We start from the raw sequence: 19827 nt of genomic DNA, 5'->3' as shown, positions 1-19827 counted from the left end.
CGAAAAAATTGAGACTTTCTTTAGAGGCCCAATAGATGAAAGCTAGTAGAAATAGCCTCTTCTACCTCACATAGGCAAACAAGGAACAGAGCTTAGGGCTTTTTTTATTGGAGGTAACTCTCGTTTTCTGATCATCTCTTAACATTTAGAATTCTTTTTATCTCATACGTTGCATGCATGATCAATAGAAAATATGAATCTACATGTATATTTGAGCCGATTGTGTATAAGGATTCCATTGAGTGGGTATGTTGTTGTTTGTTTGTTTAATCATCAGTGTATTGGTCATTGATCCCTAGGTTTAATTTATGCAAGTGTGTAAGAAGATTACATTTATAATGCACAATATTTTTGGGGAGCCAGTGTATGTTTGTACCTTAGAAAGGTAGTGGAGATTTCCATAATTGTGATAAATTGTTTTTGAGGGAAAAGAAAAATGTGTATTGAAACCTTGGTGATAATCTGCATTAATGTGCAGAATTAGGTAAATAAGTTTCACCTTTTATTTTAATAGTGACTGAATCTGTTGGTACATATGCTCACTTGGGCATGCCTTACATTGACAATTGAGTATGCATGCCTATAGGATGAAGTGATTAAATATTCTTTCCGGAAGAGTTATACATCCATAATGAGATCTGAAGAATTCATAGTTTTAGGATTGGTGAAGTCAAGGGCTATGTTGCTCGGACTCTTCAAAAATGCTAGCGGGTGCACGTAGATTTGCCAAAATTGTGTATTTTTGGTAGATTTGCCAGCGTAGTGTATTTTTGGTGGATCGTACATGGGTGGCATCAAATGTGAAGAGTCTTTGTAACTAAGGGCTAGGGGTTCTATTTTATCATGGAATGGGCTAGAATATAGGTAAATTAATGTAAAAGATTCATAGCTGATTCAAGTACATTATTTTTTATGACGAATGTGCTATGTCTTTTGATCGGTATAGTTTCTCGAAGACATGACTTGCTGATCCCGGCCCCCCTATATTACCTACTGCAATTTCTTTTATGAATGTGTTGGTGCGATCTCTTGTTTTTCTTAGTTTCTGCTTTCTTTTGATCGACAGCAATTTGCAACATCCGTGATCATACAAAAGCTTCAAGGCAATATGGTGAGTGACCACTTGAAATTCTTCAATATTTTGACATTGGTTTAGTTGGCAATTGTGTGGTTTAATGGTCTTTTCCTGTGGCTCGATCAGGGTATTCCAAAGATTTCAAATGACACTGACTTGCTTCACCCCCCTGCTGAGCTTGAGAAGCAAAAGCACAAGCTTAAGCGTTTGGTCCAATCACCTAATTCTACTTTTCTGGTAGTCTACTATCAATCATTGATATTTTAGATTTCCTTTGATATATGTATGTACAGTATATGGTTTCTTGCCTTGCTTGTGTAACGTTTATATACTGTTGCAGGATGTCAAATGCCAAGGCTGCTTCCAAATGTAAGTAACTGAAAATCAGTGGTTAATGTCGTCGTTTTTACAAGTGTGTCACTTGTTAGTTATGTACTAATAATTTTGTCTTAATTCCTTACAGAACAACAATTTTCAGCCACTCGCAAACCGTAGTTACATGCCCCAATTGCCAGCAAGTGCTATGCCAGCCAACTGGTGGCCGTGCAAAACTTACTGAAGGATGCTCTTTTAGGGTTAAAGAGAAGGATATGATGGTCTTGGGTTGATGCTTGCTAGAGGTGCTTTTAAGCTATGATATATTTTAAATTAGGTTTTTGAAGAATGAGTCGGTTAAGAAAACTTTTCCTTTACTCAGTACTTTTTTATGGCATTCTGACTATAATATTGTCCATCTTGTTAGTTTTGACACATTTTTGAAGTAATTAATCTTCTACTCCATGTTTGCTTGCGCATTCATGTGTTGGTTTTGATGTTTAATGCTAGAACTGCATCTTATTCTGATTTTTTTTATTTACATGGCACTTAGTTTCATTGTGTAAACATGCTTTGAGTCTCTCTTGTAAGATTCAAACATATACTTTATAACTTTGCTGGTGAAGACTAAACTGTGGCAGGAAAGTAGTGGAATTGGGGAAAACAGGATGATAGCATACGCGGGTAACACGAATCATTGTATTAAAGAGAATTTCAACCCAAAACAAGCATACATTACATATAAAGTGGAACTTCAAAAACATTAACCCAAAACACAACAAAGGAAAAAAAAAAAGATCTGGAAGAAAGGCATAACCTTCCCTTTGCCTCAATGACTTGCCTGTGAGTCCTTGACATCCACTTAGATTAGATGCATCAGAGGGGTACTTGTGTTGATTGTCATCCTTGATTTTGTCATACTCTTCTTTCTCTTCTTCCTCCACATTTTTTTTTTTGTGTCTTAAGTTGAGATGATGGTTTCTTTTGGGCTCAAGAGTCTATATATATTTATAGTGGAAGCCAAGACTTCCTCTCCATGATAGAGAAAAGTCAATTCTAGAAAGGTCACTTTACTAGCATTATGATGTTTATATATATTGGGTCCTCCTATTTATCCCACCACATGAAACACAATGTTTGTTGTCTCTTTCAATCACACATGTTTATGAGATTTTATTTACTTAAAAGACAAAAGAAATCTATTCACTCTCCATGTGGAGAAAAAGCAAAAGATTAAAGAAAATACCATTTGGGATTTGGGGGGGTCAAAGTTAGCTGACAGGTGGAGAGAAGTGGAATGTGCAGGTGCAAGTTAAAGAAAATGTTGAAGGGGAAAACAGTTGTGGCAAGTTAGCACTTAGCAGCCTTTACAAAAGTAGTTTATATATTTATTAATATAAGTAGGTGTTTGCATAAGGTTTTGCTTATCAATTCTGCTTAAAATTTGATCTTCAATTTAAATCATGATTTCTAACTTCAAATTTTAGTAGGATGTCAAATTGTGACTCAATTTTTTTGTTTTTTCAGAATGTAAAATTGATCCATTAGTTTTAAAAGACTCTTCACTTTAAATTTTTCAGAAAGAAATTGTTAAATTTATTTACAAAAGAAAACATCAAAGTATGCAATTTACTGATGTGACGTCTTTAAATATTTCAATACTTTTATTTGTAAATGATAATTTGCTCAAAGATTGTATGAGATTTGAGAATATTTTAATAATTGTCACACGAATTTCCATGTTTATAAAAAAAAATACAAACTTAAAAAATTGGATTTATACGTTCTAACTAAATATTCAATTTCAAATCAGCATGATGTCAAATCATTGATTTTAAATCACCACTTGAAATCATGTCCAAATGCCTTAGATTGCAAGCAGTTTGCACCGTCCACTTCTTTTACCCAACACTTTGAACCCTCAATTGGTTTGGAAATTGGAAGAATCTTATAAAGCCCCATAGCCATTTAGCCACTATCAAATGAATTAAAACACTATATTCAGTTTATTTGGATTTGAAAACTAAAAGGGATCTTAATATATCCCTTATCGTTGAGTATTACAAAAGTTTGCATATCTAATAATGTATTTTATGATTGTATAATGTGAAATTCGAACCAAATAGATGGATAAATCATAAAATGATATGTCTGTTTTCGTAATATCATGACATAAACTTTCGATGAAATTACGTAACAATATAAAAATAAAAACATTATATATAGTTGATCGAAATAATGGAAAAAAATTTGAGCCACCAAATTGAAGTGTACACAAAACTATACCAGTCGTAGATCCAACTTCCCCTGCGGGTGTTCGTTGAAGTCGCGGCTACCAACGTGGCATATATTCATTGGTCCACTTCACGAGTTATGAACTACCCGAACTGGTCGCCATATTTATTTATACTCTGAATTTCTCCTCCCCGCAAATTTCACTCTGTTTTCTCCTCTTCTTCTATACCCACTCAGATCTCTGCTATTTTTTTGTTTTTATTTCAGTGAGTATTACATTCCATATTTGGTTATGGAAGAGCGGAATCGGAGAATTTGGACGCAATATGCATTGTTATTATTGGCCGGTTGCTTTGTTTCTCAACTCTATGCTTCTTCGGATGTGGTAAGATGTATATCTCTAATTGCATGTCTGATCGTGTTTGTTTTTGCAATAGTGTGTCTACTGGATCATGTTAACGGTGCGTTGGCTGAGAATTTATTGTTTGATTCTAGAAATTTTACGAGTCGTTCGATGAGACATTTGATGGGCGTTGGATTGTGTCTGAGAAAGAGGAGTTTAATGGTAAGTTTTTCTCTGGATCTGTTATAAGTATTCCGTCGGAATTTGACAGATCATAATAGTTGAAACTTGAAAAGTTGATTTTTTTTTAGAAAAATTACGCCGAAGTTTAAAATTTGGATGTTTAGTTTCGATGATTAGGGAAGTGTGTATATATAAAAGAAGCAGTCATCCATAGTGCAACATAAAATGAGATCAATTGGTGTTCTTCTTTCCTTTTTTTTTTGTTTAAAATTGCATATTAATTTTGAATTTTGGCGGATGAATGAGGGTGACGAGGTTCATTTCATCTGTTTATGTTCTTCTCTTTGACTGTTAATTCTTATACTATATTGGTATATGCTAGTTGTTCCTACTATAATCCGCGAATATCTTTCAGATTCATGTCATCATTCATTAATTTGTAAGGAAATTAAACAGCAACTCTGGATAATACATTGGTAGAGAGGAAAAAACCAAAATATCAAATAGAAATTTAAAGAGTTATGCTGATTGATGTGTTCAATGCTTATAAAACTTAAAGAGTTATACCATTATTCAAATCCATTAATTTTTCAAAAGTGTACTGTATATTTGCAACCCCACCAAATAATGAACCTGGAGTTTATGCTGCAAAACTCTGTTCCCAGTGACAGATAAGGCTCAAAATCCATTTGTTGCGAAGCAATATAGAATTCCTTGCTTGTCTGTCATATTAGCCAGTCTTAGATATTTTTGCGATATCTTTATGTCTATAATGCTAACTCAATTTTGATTCATAATAAATTTCTCACCATCGAGTGTGCCTTATAACATTGTGTAATGTCTTTATTTCTATAATGCTGAGTCGATCTTTGATTGTTAAAGTTTCAAGTGTTCATATGGAGTTCAAATTGTGTCTCAGGTGTGTGGAAACATGCCAAGAGTGAGGGACATGATGACCATGGGCTTCTTGTGAGTGAGAAGGCAAAAAAATATGCTATTGTCAAGGAGCTTGACAATGTTGTCAGCCTCAATGATGGAACTATGGTTCTTCAATATGAAGTTCGCCTCCAGGAAGGACTTGAATGTGGTGGTGCTTATCTTAAATACCTCCGCCCCCAGGAGGCAGGGTGGATTCCCAAGGAATTCAGCAATGAATCTCCCTATACTATAATGTTTGGACCAGATAGATGTGGAGCCACAGACAAAATTCATTTCATCTTGAAACATAAGAATCCTAAGAGCGGGGAGTACATTGAACACCACCTTAAGTTTCCACCATCTGTACCTTCTGACAAACTAACCCATGTTTACACTGCGGTTTTGAAACCCAACAATGAGTTGTTAATCTTAGTTGATGGGGAACAGAAGAAGAAGGCTGACTTACTCTCAGATTATGATATGGAGCCACCTCTTATTCCAGCAGAGACCATTCCAGACCCAGATGATAAGAAGCCTGAGGACTGGGATGAGAGGGAAAAAATTCCAGATCCAGATGCTACGAAACCAGATGATTGGGATGAGGATGCACCAATGGAGATTGAAGATGAGGATGCTGAGAAGCCTGAGGGATGGTTGGATGACGAGCCTGAAGAGATCGATGATCCTGAGGCAACAAAGCCTGAAGATTGGGTTGACGATGAAGATGGTGAATGGGAGGCTCCCAAAATTGACAACCCAAAATGTGAAGAAGTCCCTGGGTGTGGGGAGTGGACAAGACCAATGAAGAGAAATCCAGCATACAATGGAAAATGGTATGCTCCACTGATTGAGAATCCCAATTACAAGGGTGTTTGGAAGCCAAGAGATATTCCAAATCCCAACTACTTCAAACTCGACAGGCCCAATTTCGAGCCTATTGCAGCAATTGGCATTGAAATCTGGACAATGCAAGATGGTATATTATTTGACAATATCTTGATAGCAAGTGATGAGAAAGTTGCAGAATCATACAGGATGACTTCATGGAAGCCCAAGTTTGACATAGAGAAAGAGAAACAAAAGGCCGAGGAAGCAGCAAGCGCTGGTGGGCTCAAAGGATTCCAGGTAGTTGTTTACACTTTCTTCAAGATACAACCCATTGTTCTTGATTTTTCTTTTCATTCCATCACTTGATCTGAGATCTATTTGGAACACTTGGCAGAAAATGGTACTTGATCTCCTCTACAAGGTGGCTGACATTCCCTTCTTGGGCGAACACAGGTCCAAAGTATTGGTGAGTGTGACCTGGTGTTTTGACGTTGCATGTTGTTTCATTTTTGTACGCATGACTAATACATAACTTGTCTTGTAGGATCTTCTTGAGAAGGCTGAGAAACAGCCCAATCTCACAGTTGGTGCTGTCATTTCAATCATAATTATCATTTTTACAGTTTTCTTGAAGCTCATCTTTGGTGGGACACAGCAGCAACCCGTAAGTCTGAACTCAGCCTCAGCCCCCCACAAAGAAATAGGAAACAAATGAAACTTGTGTCGAGTTTGTTGAGTATGTATGTTTGATAAAAGAACCACTTGTTGCTTTTGCAGGTAAAAGCTAAGAAAAGTGACGGTGCAGAGACATCAAGTTCAAACAAGGAAGGATCCACGCAGAAGAAAGAAGACCAGAATGAGGACGCCGCTGCTCCTCGTAGGAGGACTAGACGTGAAAATTAGAGATGCTGAAACAGAGAATTGTTTCAGCTAGAAGGACTTAGATATTTGAGTTAGGTGTTATGCTCTTCTTTTGTTTCCCTTTACTACTGCTTTATTTTCTCATCCCTTCTTGCCTTATGGCCAGCCGAGCAAACATTTCGCCAATTTTTGAGATTTTTTTCCTCTTTAACAAGAAAAATGTATGACAGTGTAGATTTAGACAGATCCATATAGTTTAGGTATTCTTCCATAGTTCCTGAACTAAAAGTCTTGATAAAGTTGCTTATATAGCTCCTGGAATCAATCATACAACAACTGTTCTTGATCCTTTCTTCAATTTGAAACGTCAACACCAGGGTTCGAAATTGAAATTTGCATAGCACAAACAATTAGGGAGAGCTATCTACCACAAACTATTGGCAAGAGGTATATAGCCAAACTATAAGTGCTACAGAATGAAACGAATATACCAAAAAAGAATATCCTTCAGCATAAACAAAAACAGAGAACTATTTTCTTCCTTTTTTGTCGATCCAACACAGCTTTGACTACTACAACTAGTGGTATACATCTATAATAATAAGTTAAAAGGACAACACAGAGTGACATTGAACACCCTTGAGAGATTAGTAATCACGTAGTTGTCTTGCGGGTACAGTGGAAGTGGGTGGGTTTGGAATTGAATCATTTGGCCCAATGTCGTCAATTGGAGGGCGCTGCTTATGATGGTTGGTTAGTGACTGATACGCCATTGCCAATGCTAAAGCCTGCGCATAAAAGGAAGGAACACACAAAATCAAGGCCATCAGTCTAGCAACAAGGACGGATTGTTCTGAGCTGAACTCATTACTTTCCCCTCGAACCATGTGTGCGTGTTCACATATATACATATGAGAAAATTAAATTCATTCTGACCAAGCTAGACTCTAGGATTCTAAATTTTCCTATATCCAAAACATACAAGATAAGAGGATTAGAGCCTTACAACATGATCATGGTCAGGAGGAGCATAAATGCCAGTAGTTATTGTTGTCTTCCTGCGAGTATCATCAGACGGTGCATTGGATATCTTCTTAAAACCTGTTGGAACCACCACTACTGGCATACCCACAAGATTGCCCACACAAACTTTCTCCCAGTCACCTGAATCTCCAATAAATGCATCAACTGTGAAGTTCTCTTTCACTTCCTGAATCAATTTGCTTCGACTTCTCTGTGCCTGTCAAGTACATCTACCTTCTTTAACGCTATTTGATCGGTAAAGTGTATCGGGCTCTATCCGAGGCAATGTGTTTTAACATCTAGAGAGCGATATATTCTAGATTGTGACATATACCTGAATATAGTCGACAGCAGATATTACACGGGCACGACGAAGTTCAAGAGGCCATTGGTCTTGAGCTTCAAATTCATCATCCTGGTTCGAGCGCTGCCACTCGTCAAAATGAGCTAGCATGTCAACATCCATAGTGAAGCTAACAATACCTTGAGCACTATCGACAGTGTAATCCAGATTAAATGGAACCATATTCACTCCCTTTGATCTAAGTACACCAACAACCTGTAATTGACATAATTAAACAATCTAGTTAATTCGGGCTTTCAAAGAGGATAAAGAATCTAATTTGCATAGTGAATTTCTGGTAATGTAGAACAATCACTTACTTCCTTGTCAGCGTCTTCGAGATACCCAACGGTGAGTTTTGTAATATCAACTGAAAATGGATCACCTAACATGATGTCCCTGGATGAAAGATCATCTGGATCCTTTCCTCGGATGACATCGAGAACAACCGCACAATCTGCAGCAGTTCTGCAGAGAGGGCCTAGTTTATCCTAATGACCAGCCAGATTCAAGTGTCAGCACCTCTACAGTAAAAGATAAAAATACATATAAAAGGAATCAAATTTTGTGGAAGAGGTACGATACCAAGCTTTCCGATATGCTCATAACTCCAGTACGACCAACAGCTCCAAAAGTGGGCCGCAATGCAGTAACACCACACCTAGTAGCTGGGTAGGTAATAGACCCAACAGTTTCTGAACCAATTGCAAATGGAACTAGACCTGCAATGTGAAGACATCATTGTAGATCAATATACTTGCCAAATAATCTTATTCGGTACCTCCCATTCTATCTCTTCTCAGAGTATTCTATTAGAAAAAAAAAACGAAGTAATGATTGACTCATCTTCCGTATCACTATTTAGATACTGCAATTGTTTTTCTTGTTGCTGGTCATATGTATAGAACCAATTTAAGAACTGGGCATAGTATGATATATCTGTTAGATTCCATTCATTTGGATCAGTAAATGGCTAAAGGTTAATAAAAATTCATTCTTTCACCCGTGAAGATAACGAAACAGATGTAAGTACTAAGAAACTTAAATTGGGACTGAGGGAGTATTAGAGAAAGCTAACTCAATATACCTGCTGAGGTGCTGGAAGCTGGCCCTGCTGATGAACCAGTTGAAAATTCTTCGATATTCCAGGGGTTTCTTGTTCTACCACCGAACCAGATATCGTCATAAGCTAAAGAACCAGAGACTAACTTTGCAACAAGAATTGCACCAGCAGATTTCAGCCTGCATCAACCGTATCTACAAATTATTATACAAACATATGTACAATATAGGCTGGCTTCGGGAGTGGCCATGACATTTATTGATTTGTAAGTACCTCTTATAAACCCAAGCTTCGACATCAATAACTTGATCTTTAAAAGACTTGGAACCCCATGTTGTGGGATAATCTGGTACTGCAATAATGTCCTTTAGACCATACGGAATCCCATGAAGAGGACCTATAAAGAACAGAATGGTCATTCAAACTGAAATTTTAGTATCATCTCTCTCCAGACACCTCACTCCATAAAAACAAATGTTAGAAGATTTTCTCGTGACATCCAAAAACTAAAATGTGGAGAGGACGCGGAAGGGGACTAAGGGGAAGAGAGGAAGGTGGACTTCTACCCAAATATTTTCCTTTTGCAAGCACTTGATCAGCCTCTTTCGCTTGTTGAAATGCTAATTCTTCAGTAATTGTGATAACAGATTCAAGGACAGGGCTGTACCTGCGAGCTCCGGCATAACACATCATTTTCAGAATTAAATTATTCAATAGCAAGCAAATGAGATAAACAAAAGCAAATCATTCATTCACCGTACCTTTTTAATCTGTTCAGAAAAATTCGAGTGAGTTCCTCGGATGTAATCAGTTTTTCCTTGAGAAGTTGCCCGAGTTCAAGAACCTGATAAACAATTTCAAATAATAAAATTAAACTAGGAAACAGTGGTGCAACACGGTTACGTTAGCATGGTTATTTAGGGTGCACGTACACTCATGAAAGCAATATCCTCATCATTTTTCGGCCTTTGAATGCCAGAGCATACAGAATAACTGAACTTGTCCGTTACTCGCTTTGCTTCCTGGGATTTCCATGCAGAATTGAAAACTAAAGGAGACGGGTCACGCAAACCTCCATTCTCAGTAGCAACTAACTTCCGGTTCGATCTTATTATAGGAATGTTAAAATCTTTTGCGCCCTTTTGTATTTCAAGCTTCTGAAAAGAAAGAATCAGCACCAGACACAAAAATAGCCTTACTCAGTTTTCCAATTAAGGGCAAGAATACTAACAAACTATTTTGCTCGGGCTCTCCAAAAATGTTGGGAGCACTCAATGTCAGATCCTCCAAAAAAATGTGCTACTTTTGGAGGATCCAAAACACAACAGTCGACATTTATGAATAATCCGTGCAACACAGCTAACAAATTGTTTAGTGAATTTAACTCCGTCACAGTACCTTACAGTCATTGAAAAAGCCAGCATCCAACATGTCGAATCCACATTTACATACCGGAAACTCATTTTTGGCTTGTTCCAAGTGTTCGCCACAGTTTTTAGGCCCTAATTTCCCACTGTCCTGAGCAATGACTACAGATTATCAAACAGAACGTAGCAAACAAATAACAAAGAATACTATCTTTGTCGTGGATTACGAATTCGAATGTACTACCTTGAGGTGAAGTCCCGGGAATAAACCCGGGTGCTCTGTGGTAAAATTTTGTAGAACATTCTATAAATTCTCACCTGCTTTACAAATGTTAGTTTCGAGGAAAGTCATAGCTTTGATGATTAAAGATGATACACAAATTAACCATTTTGTCACTAATCACATTTTCAGCTTCAATCAGATCATGGCGTTTGGCTGCACTATACCTTACTCCCCAAACACCAAAAAATAAGTAAAACAAACAAACAAACATTAATTTTCTAAAATTAACAAACTATTTTCTTGAAAAACATATTTCTTCACACCAAACAGTAAACATACCCAAAATATATTCAGCTTCTACTCTGTCATTTCAGTTCTGAATGTACTAAACTATATTCAGCAATTTCATACCTATGCTAACTATCCAAGCGCGAAAAATATAATTTTGCATCTCACACGCACTACATTTTGTGTCAATTGAGTTGATACCATTCGTATAGTGTTCCGAATATAAATACTCATATTTATTATTACCACTAAATTAATATAATGACAATTATATTATTACTGCTAAATAGTTGCTGCAAAATTCCTTATTTGTTGCGGGTGACATCTACCCTACTTGTCTAGTCCTAAAAAAGTTACTAGTTCTCTACAGGCTTAAATTTTAAAGCCTCACACAACTCGCATGCATAACTAGGGGGGACAATCGGGCGGATTGGACTAAATTTGAACTGATCAGAGTCAACACAATAAACGGGTCAGGCCCAACCCGACCCAAATTTACTTGGGCCAAAATGGGTGAGGTAACAGGTTAGTAATCGTAACCTGACCCGCTCAATTCTTACTAAATTTTAAATAGCTTTAGTTGTTATTTTATAATTTGTTGATACCTAATAAAATTATTATTTTTCTTTATTCTATTTATATATAACATATAAAATAAAAATAAAAATTGACAAAATTTCTCAAAAATCAATTTGGCGTTACGTGTCGATTCAATTTTTTATATGTTAAAACGGATTGAGTTAAACAAGCAACCGAAACCTAAATGGATTGGACGGATTGAGTTTGATTTTACTACGGCTAGGCACAACTAACTAGCTTGCAGCGGAAATTAAACAACGAGTTGCATCTAATACAGTAGTAATCAGTGCGTTAACAAAACTATCATGTTAAATTGGTAATGATGTAAAAAGTACTGTACCATTTTAAGTAAACACTATTAAAGCAGAAACACAATTTTGAATTAAGCCAGAGATGATAAAAAAAAAAAACAGGGAGAAGAGGAAGAGTGTACCATAATTGTGGGAAAATGCTGGAAAAACCAAATATTCTAATGGGGATGATGATGCAGAAATCGGAGTAGTTTGGGGGGGACAATTAACAATGTAAAAGAATAAAAATAAAATTCAGCGGTGACAAAAGTCGCATGGGCAGCTCGCCACGTAATTAGCCATGCGGACGACACCGTTCTTTTCACTGATGTGTGTGGATTCATACGTTTGTTCTTGCGGTGCTAGCTAAAATTTATAAAATTTTACTTTCTCTTTTCGGCTGGTCTATTTTTAGTGTCCGTTTGATTACGTGATATAAAATAATATAAATATGAAATTAAGTTTTTTATTTAGACATGTAATTTTAATTTTTAAATTATATTTTTAACTCTAAATATAAAAATACTAGAAGTTGTAAAAATCATATTAAAAAAAATGCACCAAATTTTTGTTACAGTCTTATTTTGTTTTTATTTTTTATGTGACATTTTTAAAATTTTGAGATTTGATATAAGTCTATTTTGATATTAAAATTTTCATATATCATTTATATATTTTAAATTATCAATTATTATAATTTATAGTATTTTTTATGTAACTTATAAATATACTCTAATTTTTAATTTCAAAAAATTTGAAAATTCTATAAATAAATTTTTGATCAAATTTAAACTGTTTAATTCTTCAAAAATAAAAAATACCACATAATGCTACAGTGGAAGTAAGCAAAAAATTTAATAATAAAGTGTAATATCACAAAAATATTACTATAGACATTTAATATCGTTTACGATAAATCAAACATATATCCTTTACAAAAGGCATTGAAATAAAAGGATTATTTGAATTGGTAATCCAATCCAGTACCGGTGGGTGGAGCTGCACAAAATAATTGCTTTTCGTATAACAATACAAAACCCAACTGTTAACAAAATCAACAACATTTTCTATATATATAAAAAAAAAGTAGTGGATATATATGCTTCTTTATGAGAAAAAAAATGGTTGTTATCTGTTTGGTTTGATCCTTTGCTTGTCCATGATTGGTCAAAAATTTTCTTTATGGAAATCAAACTTTGTTGATGTCTTGTGGGAAAAATCTAAGGCCAGTTGTCCAAGCTGTTTCGTCAGTGCTGGTGCCCCACAGTAGAAAACTCCTTCAAATTTTAAAAGAAAACGTGTTTAACTTTATACAAATTTAAGGGTTTATTTATATAATTTAAAGTTGAAATGATATGAATATAACTTTTAACTTGGTGTTTGTTGACAACTATGACTCTTAACTTTAATGTGCATAAGTAGACACTTAAACTTGTATAAAATTGAACAAATACGCACACGTGTCCTACATGGCATAATACACGTAGGACACAAATTCTCCATGTAGGGTGTCATGGAAGATGAATGTGTCAATTTGTTCAATTTTATACAAGTAAAAGTGTCTGCTTGTGCATATATATCTAAAGTTCAAGGTCGTAATGTTAACTGACGCCAAGTTAACGGTCATATTTATATGTTATGTCTATATCAGTTGAGCCCAAATTAAAGGAGGTGTTTACTATTATGCATATAATTGAAATTCTTAAAATTATAGGAAGTCTCAGGTACATACCAACTCTTGCATCAGTATGATTAAGAGCAATGCGTTTGTAGACATCTCTCCAATTAGGTCTAGCAAAATGAGTCTTAACTCTTGTTCCAGATACAATGTCTACACCATTTTTAGCATGGTTGATGGATTGAAGCATCGCGATGAGAGCAGAGCGAGCATCACCTTCTTCATAAACACTTGTACAATAATTATGCATCTCGATTATTTCAGCACAATCCATTTCAGCTAACTCATTCATTAAACCCTTGAACCAATCAAATGAACCTTGTTCTCTAGTAACCCAATAAAAATATACTCTCTTGAAGTTTGATCCTGATCCTGATTTTTTCTTTTGTTCTGTGCTCTCCAAATCATGATCATACTCTTCTTCCTTCATGTTGTTCACTATGTCTTTAACAATACTTATCATAGGGGTGGCTCCAATTCCTAAACCTACCAACAAAAGCACCTCATATTCGTTATACTCTTGTGCTGGTGCTCCATATGGTCCATCAATTAACACTTTTGGGTAACTGAAATAATTAAACGTCATCATATATAATTCAGCTATCTTGGCAAAGTGTATTAGAAAAAATAATGTATGTATTAGCTCTGTATATTAGTAATACCTTGTTTAATGCATTTTTTCAACTTATGTATATCTATGAAGTTTTGACCAAAGTAAGTCATTATTAAAATCAATTTACCAAAATACGATATTTTTTTTGAAATTTTACGAAACTAGTATAAACGTGGTTCTCACTAACGTTTTAGGTAATATTTTATTCAAAAAAATTCAATAACTAAAAGAAAAAAATCTGACAGAGTAAACAGACATAAAACGTTATTGTCAGTAACGTTTTATATTTCGTTACTATGAGGCACGTTTTAAAGTTAAAACGTGACTCACAATAACGTTTCTCTGGAATGATTAAAAATTAAAATTCAATCCTGTACATACTTCAAAACCACGTATTGCTCCTCAAAACCTTTTTTTACATCTTTTCCATCATAATTGTGGAGGTATCTTTATAAATAAATACTTTTGTGCAATATATTTTATTTTTAATCCATCCGACCAAACAATTTATAAGTAATGCTAGTTTTTTTTAACTTATTGGTAATGGTATTTTCTTTTTTTAAAAATGGAACTTATTGTCTAAATAATTCTTAGATATTTGCGTGATTGCAAATCATTTCATTAAAGGTAAAAGAAAAATTTTAAAGTAATTATTTTTTCTTACTATAGTAAAGTGACATTCTTTTTTAGAAGACCTAAAAAGGAAAAAAATGTCATGTAAAAAGGACGAAGGGAACAACTAAATTTCCAGTATGTGGGGAAATTTTTTTTATTAAAAATTGATAATAATTTTAGAAAAATTAGACAATGTTTGATGAAAAATTTAAGTATTAAAATGTTAATTAGAGCAAATGACATTGCTAGAGTTGGAATATTTGTGAAGAAAATTTATTTCCATTTCTGAGTAATGGAAAAGGTTTCCAATTTTTTTTGAGTCCAAAAGAAAACAATTTCCTGTCATATCATACACATTGTAAACAAATCTTGTCAATTATGATCATGAAAAATTTAAATTAGTAAATTAACCCATCAATATAGTACCTCACAGAGAGTCAACATATTTTAAAAAGTCAGTAGTATTTGAATAATAGAACACCAAATATTATGGCTTTTCGTCAAAACGGAATATTATGGTTTAGTTGAAACAAGTTATTTCAGAATTAGTTATTCTGAGTATAGTTATTCTGATATAATTTATCTCATTACTATGATATAAATGATAGAATAAATTATTTTGAACATAACAATCAAATAAATATAAAAAATTTATCGTACCACTATTTATTTTTATTCCTTACCCAAATGATATGAAAATGAAGGTTAAACTACCTAATGCGCTGTTAAGTGAATCAATTTTTTTAAGTGTGATTGGGGGGCACTGTATTATAATAATGGAAAAAAGACTCACTTTGTATTGTCTTGCATATAGGCGGCTTTAACGAGTCCACTTCTTCCTGTTTGTGATGGCTGGCACGCATATATAATAATGTAAAAAATGTATGGATATGATTAAGAAAAAGTTCAATAATTGAGTATTAAAAATAGTGGAAACATTACTTTAATAATGCTTACCTCTGAGAAAACATCTCTGAGTTTTGTAGTCCAATCACCAACAGTTCGAATATGTACACTTAGATACTCATCTCCAGGCGCTGAAGTTATAGAAAATGGGTGCCTGGTGTATATATAACATTTGCCAAATCACAAGAACAGTATGTGTATTGAGTTAAAAACAAAGAAATTCAACCAAGTATAGAGAGAGTAATGTTAGGATCGAAAATAAGTAGGTGTAAACGCGGAAGCTAGCAAAGCAAACCTCAAAAGACCACGAGTATGAAGACAACGAGAAATATACCAAAAGACACAAATATTTAACGTGGTTCAGTCAATCCACCTACGTCCATAAAGGAGATGAGCAATCCACTATAAATATGAGAATACAAAATACAGAGGGAAACAACCTCAACCAATTCACTCGGAATACATGGGAGGTTCACACAAGTGATAATGTATCAATCTTGTGACCCATAAATTCTCCCCCTAACCAAAACTCTCAAAGCCCTTAAGACATTGTGAATGTTGATTAAGTTAGAAGGAACATTCCTCTATTTATAGAGTCCTAAACCTTTTCCTACAAGAAAATGATTAGTCAATCCAAAACCTTTTCCTAAAAGGAAAACCAATTTATGGTAAGAAATCAGAGCAAATAAAACCCAACAAATAACTGTATTTCACTTTTTTAAGTTAGTCAAATGCCTCGTCATCTAATTAGTGAACGAGATTCATATCGTGTCTTTTGCACAACCAATGTAATTCAATTAACATATTTTTACACCATCAGACCATTTTTATCTATTGTAATAGATAACATATCTTATTTTCAAGATTTGAAATTCATATTTTAAGAAAATTTATTCGAGAAAAGAAAAGGAACAATAATAACACAATTAAGAAACACATGTGACACTTAATTAGTAGTAATTTATTTATTAAGCATCACCTACCATTCAAATGGTGAAACTGCAGCACAGTTGACAAACATGTATTGCCCACTTTTATAATTGAAGCCCTGTGGCTTTGACATTTGAAGTGTCAACACATTTCCAGGATACATAGCCACCTAGCTCCATATTAAGTGTAAATTTATCATTTGTCTCAACAACTTTGATATTGTCAAGAATTATAACTAAATTATATGTATAGATTTGGACTCAACTTACTTTTAATATTTTAACATCCTTGACGCTTGACCTGAATGCCCTTAGTAATCTTTCACCAGAATAAAGTATGATTGGTATAGCCAAGTACATCCATGTCTGCAAGTATACACTCGCATTGTAAGTTGATTTAATAGTTGTGAGTGTATAAAAGTTAAACTCATTAAGAAATTATTGTTGATTCCACAAATGTCTTGACTGACCGTCTTCTTGTACCATTCTTTGGTTAAGTAAAGCTCGATACCATGGACTATGAGGAGAGAATAGACAATGACAAAGAGGTGATGGGAGTACCAGAAGGCATTGAAACCTGTGAGCTTGTTCAATGGTCTTGGTAAACGAATTTTGTTCCTTCTAAATCGTTGGCTTGCTAGAGTGAAAGCTATTGACATCAAAACCACCATTATGATCCCGGACACTCCTTCCACTCCCTTCACAAAATGCCAATAGTTTCTTGGTTGATCTCCAAAGTATGGCTTCATAGGTTTATACTTTTCCGGGCTAGCATTTAGTAGCCGAGGAAAATCACAGGTCATATGAGCAAGTATGTGTATTCCAACAGCAAGTCCAATTGCCCCTGCCACCATCTATACAAAGGGAAAGATAAAAACAACAATTTATTCCATATCTAGTTTTTCTTGTGTAAGTTTGTCACATAATCGGTCTTAAATCAGTGGCAGAACCAGGATTTTCATTCAGAGGTATTAAAACATAAAGAAGTAAACACATACAGCACTCTCCTAGCAAGGTGAGAATCAGCTTAAATTGGAAGAAGAGAAAAAGAAGAACAGCTTACTTTGTGAAAATTGATGTTATCATCAAAGGGAACAGCACCACCTAATTTAGTCTTGTTTCGAAGCCAAGTGATAGTGTTTCTGCAGACTGGGAGTAAAATCAGTGCCATGTTTAGCTTAAGTACCTCGGCAGCCCCTTTCGCCACACAAACACAATGACCCATGACATCAAATGCTGCTTTGTTTCTGTACTGGACATATTTGTAAACAAATAGTCCAGCCATGACACTAATCCATAATAACAGTACCCAAACTCTTCGCCAATTGTCTAACAAAAAGTACGTCAAATTATTATACCATCTTTTTATGGGATTAGTCTCCAATGTTGGCTTTAGCTTCATGCTTAGCATATGACTTAAGTTCCTATTCAAGCCTTTTCCTCCATCTGATTGAATTGGAGCTTGTAATAAAAGCATTTCCAAGTTCTCAAGCTGTCAAATCAAATCAGATGATAAATAGTTGAAATGATATTTATTTTCAAATTGAGATCATTGAACATGAAATAAAACTAGTCTAACCATGATGTATCCTTTGTGTTCGCGATCCAACTCTTCCATGATCAACGCTGCGTATTCTGCTGCTTGTTTTTGGATATTTGATAGCTTGTTAGCTGATGCGCTTAGGCAAATAATCTGCCAGGATATATTTGTTTTTTCAACTTTTCATGTGGAAATTTATTCGCACGCCCAAACGATCATTGTATTTACTAGATAAGACAGATAAATATATGGAATCACAAATACCTCTCTGACTTCTTCTTCTGTAAGTCTACCATCTGCGTCTTTATCAACCCTGCATAAAATCCTCACAAAAATCAGAATCCAAAAATTAATTGATTTGATTGAACAACTAATCGATGAAAAGATGTGATGATAATATTTTGTTAGTTACATGTCAAAAAAGGTTTGAAGGCGGGAATCAAAGCTTTGGTTAGCAATTTGTTCCCAAAACTCTTTAAGCTGTTCTTTGCTGATGCAACCACTTGTTATATTTCTCCTCCGAGCTAACGCATCAAAAAGCTCTAATGCAAATCCCTCAGATTCCTTGTTCATACCTATCATTGAAAATCAACAAACAACAACATATCCAGTGAAATACGACGTGTAATTATTTACATAATTACATGTTTTTAGGTAACTTGATGATGTAAATTACTTATATACAGTCAGTGTATAGAAGTTAAAACTCGGATCCTCTTACCTATGCATTCTCCAAATTTTGCTTTAGGTAGTAAGCTATCTGAGTTGGCAGTAAGCTCGTCGAATCGCTGTTGGACGGTGTCCCATCCAGAGCCACCATCAGTCCTACTGATAAATTTGAAGCCTTTGAGAGCATTCTGAGCTGCTGTTGAACTCCTATCAATTGTCCGAGGAGGATGCGGTTGGCTTCTTAAAGTCTTGGAAAGATTTCTTACGATTGTGGCCCCAAAGCTGCGTTTTTTCTGCAGGTTTTTGCCCAGTGCGTCAATCTCTGCTTCCTCTGCTTTAGTCTTAGTGGCATTTTTGACACCGTGGACTGCTACGGTGTCATCGCGGATATCAAGGGTGACTTCGACGTACTTGTCATCGTTAGATTTGGTGGTGTAGGAGGGACTAATGATCTCCCTGTCAGAGTGGTGATCTTCTGGATTTTGCATTTTGATGACTCACAGAATTTTGGGGAATGAAGAAATTAATGAGCAAAACTGGAGGTGTATGTACCATATTATATTGAGAAAAAGAAGATAAAAGCTTAGCATATAGACAGGCATGTATGTCTGAATTAAGAGAAGCAATGGATGTTGAGATGTGACAAGGGAAATCATTAGGTAACCAAATAATGTGTTCTTTTCTTCCTTCCGGAGCGACTTAATTCGTACCATATTACTTTATTATCTTTTATTTTATATCGTACCATTAGCATAAACATAAAGATAATATAACTTTCAAAACATTGTACGAAAAAAATAATAATCAACTAATACGAATCAGATAAATAATCAACTAATACGAGTCAGCTAAGTATATTTCTCTTTCATGAAAAATTGAGGAAGCATCTATGACGCGAGCAAATGCGCTTGCGCTCGTCATCGCACTAGGTACACTGATGTAA

At 34.9% G+C, this 19827-nt stretch overlaps 4 protein-coding genes across 9 annotated transcripts; 2 read left to right on the top strand and 2 right to left on the bottom strand.

The window, feature by feature from the left end:
- Positions 1-15: 15 nt before the first annotated feature.
- LOC107021596 (40S ribosomal protein S27-1-like) lies at positions 16-1955 on the top strand. Of its 2 annotated transcripts, none has more exons than XM_015222290.2 (5): positions 16-113; positions 1067-1111; positions 1202-1312; positions 1416-1444; positions 1539-1955. In XM_015222290.2, exons 2-5 carry the CDS (start codon positions 1109-1111, stop codon positions 1681-1683), a joined length of 288 nt encoding a protein of 95 aa, XP_015077776.1. In that variant the 5' UTR covers positions 16-113; positions 1067-1108; the 3' UTR covers positions 1684-1955. The 2 variants fall into 2 exon arrangements, with proteins under 2 accessions (XP_015077776.1, XP_015077775.1); XM_015222289.2 differs by lacking the exon at positions 16-113 and adding an exon at positions 140-246.
- A 1760-nt stretch (positions 1956-3715) lies between these two features.
- On the top strand, positions 3716-7069 carry LOC107022781 (calnexin homolog 1-like). Its single transcript, XM_015223370.2, has 6 exons — positions 3716-4010; positions 4121-4190; positions 5071-6194; positions 6292-6363; positions 6442-6561; positions 6675-7069. The coding sequence occupies exons 1-6, from the start codon at positions 3918-3920 to the stop codon at positions 6798-6800; spliced, it is 1605 nt and encodes a 534-aa protein (XP_015078856.1). The 5' UTR covers positions 3716-3917; the 3' UTR covers positions 6801-7069.
- A 177-nt stretch (positions 7070-7246) lies between these two features.
- Positions 7247-12284, bottom strand: LOC107021799 (glutamyl-tRNA(Gln) amidotransferase subunit A-like). 4 transcript variants are annotated; one of them, XM_027917528.1, is made up of 13 exons: positions 12078-12284; positions 10799-10872; positions 10586-10705; positions 10120-10344; positions 9949-10031; positions 9754-9854; positions 9461-9584; positions 9212-9366; positions 8710-8846; positions 8445-8615; positions 8116-8340; positions 7765-7998; positions 7247-7546 (listed from the first exon to the last, which is right to left on the bottom strand). In XM_027917528.1, the coding sequence occupies exons 3-13, from the start codon at positions 10616-10618 to the stop codon at positions 7406-7408; spliced, it is 1629 nt and encodes a 542-aa protein (XP_027773329.1). In that variant the 5' UTR covers positions 10619-10705; positions 10799-10872; positions 12078-12284; the 3' UTR covers positions 7247-7405. The 4 variants fall into 4 exon arrangements, with proteins under 4 accessions (XP_027773329.1, XP_027773327.1, XP_015077995.1 ...); XM_027917526.1 differs by having other exon boundaries at positions 10586-10700; XM_015222509.2 differs by lacking the exon at positions 10799-10872.
- Positions 12285-12817: 533 nt separating this feature from the next.
- On the bottom strand, positions 12818-19565 carry LOC107021468 (respiratory burst oxidase homolog protein D). Of its 2 annotated transcripts, XM_015222139.2 has the most exons (12): positions 18937-19563; positions 18628-18790; positions 18480-18528; positions 18255-18368; positions 17739-18167; positions 17146-17529; positions 16946-17041; positions 16730-16845; positions 15798-15900; positions 15634-15692; positions 13667-14178; positions 12818-13211 (listed from the first exon to the last, which is right to left on the bottom strand). In XM_015222139.2, the coding sequence occupies exons 1-12, from the start codon at positions 19370-19372 to the stop codon at positions 13102-13104; spliced, it is 2571 nt and encodes an 856-aa protein (XP_015077625.1). In that variant the 5' UTR covers positions 19373-19563; the 3' UTR covers positions 12818-13101. The 2 variants fall into 2 exon arrangements, with proteins under 2 accessions (XP_015077625.1, XP_015077626.1); XM_015222140.2 differs by lacking the exon at positions 12818-13211 and having other exon boundaries at positions 13910-14098; positions 18937-19565.
- Positions 19566-19827: the final 262 nt, after the last annotated feature.

The sequence above is a fragment of the Solanum pennellii genome, chromosome 6, assembly GCF_001406875.1.
Source record: "Solanum pennellii chromosome 6, SPENNV200".
Lineage (NCBI taxonomy): Eukaryota > Viridiplantae > Streptophyta > Magnoliopsida > Solanales > Solanaceae > Solanum > Solanum pennellii.
Note: the sequence above shows the minus strand (reverse complement) of the source record. Positions and strands in the feature narration are given on the sequence as shown.

Coding starts and splice junctions, on each gene's coding strand:
- LOC107021596 (XM_015222289.2), top strand. CDS start 178: ATGATCAATAGAAAATATGAATCTACATGTATATTTGAGCCGATTGTG. Junction 247..1,066: donor ATAAGGATTCCATTGAGTGG/GTATGTTGTTGT, acceptor TTTGATCGACAG/CAATTTGCAACATCCGTGAT. Junction 1,112..1,201: donor AAAAGCTTCAAGGCAATATG/GTGAGTGACCAC, acceptor TGGCTCGATCAG/GGTATTCCAAAGATTTCAAA.
- LOC107022781 (XM_015223370.2), top strand. CDS start 3,918: ATGGAAGAGCGGAATCGGAGAATTTGGACGCAATATGCATTGTTATTA. Junction 6,195..6,291: donor GTGGGCTCAAAGGATTCCAG/GTAGTTGTTTAC, acceptor AACACTTGGCAG/AAAATGGTACTTGATCTCCT. Junction 6,562..6,674: donor GTGGGACACAGCAGCAACCC/GTAAGTCTGAAC, acceptor TTGCTTTTGCAG/GTAAAAGCTAAGAAAAGTGA.
- LOC107021799 (XM_027917526.1), bottom strand. Junction 10,701..10,798: donor TCCCGGGACTTCACCTCAAG/GTAGTACATTCG, acceptor TGCTCAGGACAG/TGGGAAATTAGGGCCTAAAA. Junction 9,367..9,460: donor GAAGCTTGGGTTTATAAGAG/GTACTTACAAAT, acceptor CGGTTGATGCAG/GCTGAAATCTGCTGGTGCAA.
- LOC107021468 (XM_015222139.2), bottom strand. CDS start 19,372: ATGCAAAATCCAGAAGATCACCACTCTGACAGGGAGATCATTAGTCCC. Junction 18,791..18,936: donor AAAATTTGGAGAATGCATAG/GTAAGAGGATCC, acceptor TTTCAATGATAG/GTATGAACAAGGAATCTGAG. Junction 18,369..18,479: donor CAGAAGAAGAAGTCAGAGAG/GTATTTGTGATT, acceptor ATATCCTGGCAG/ATTATTTGCCTAAGCGCATC.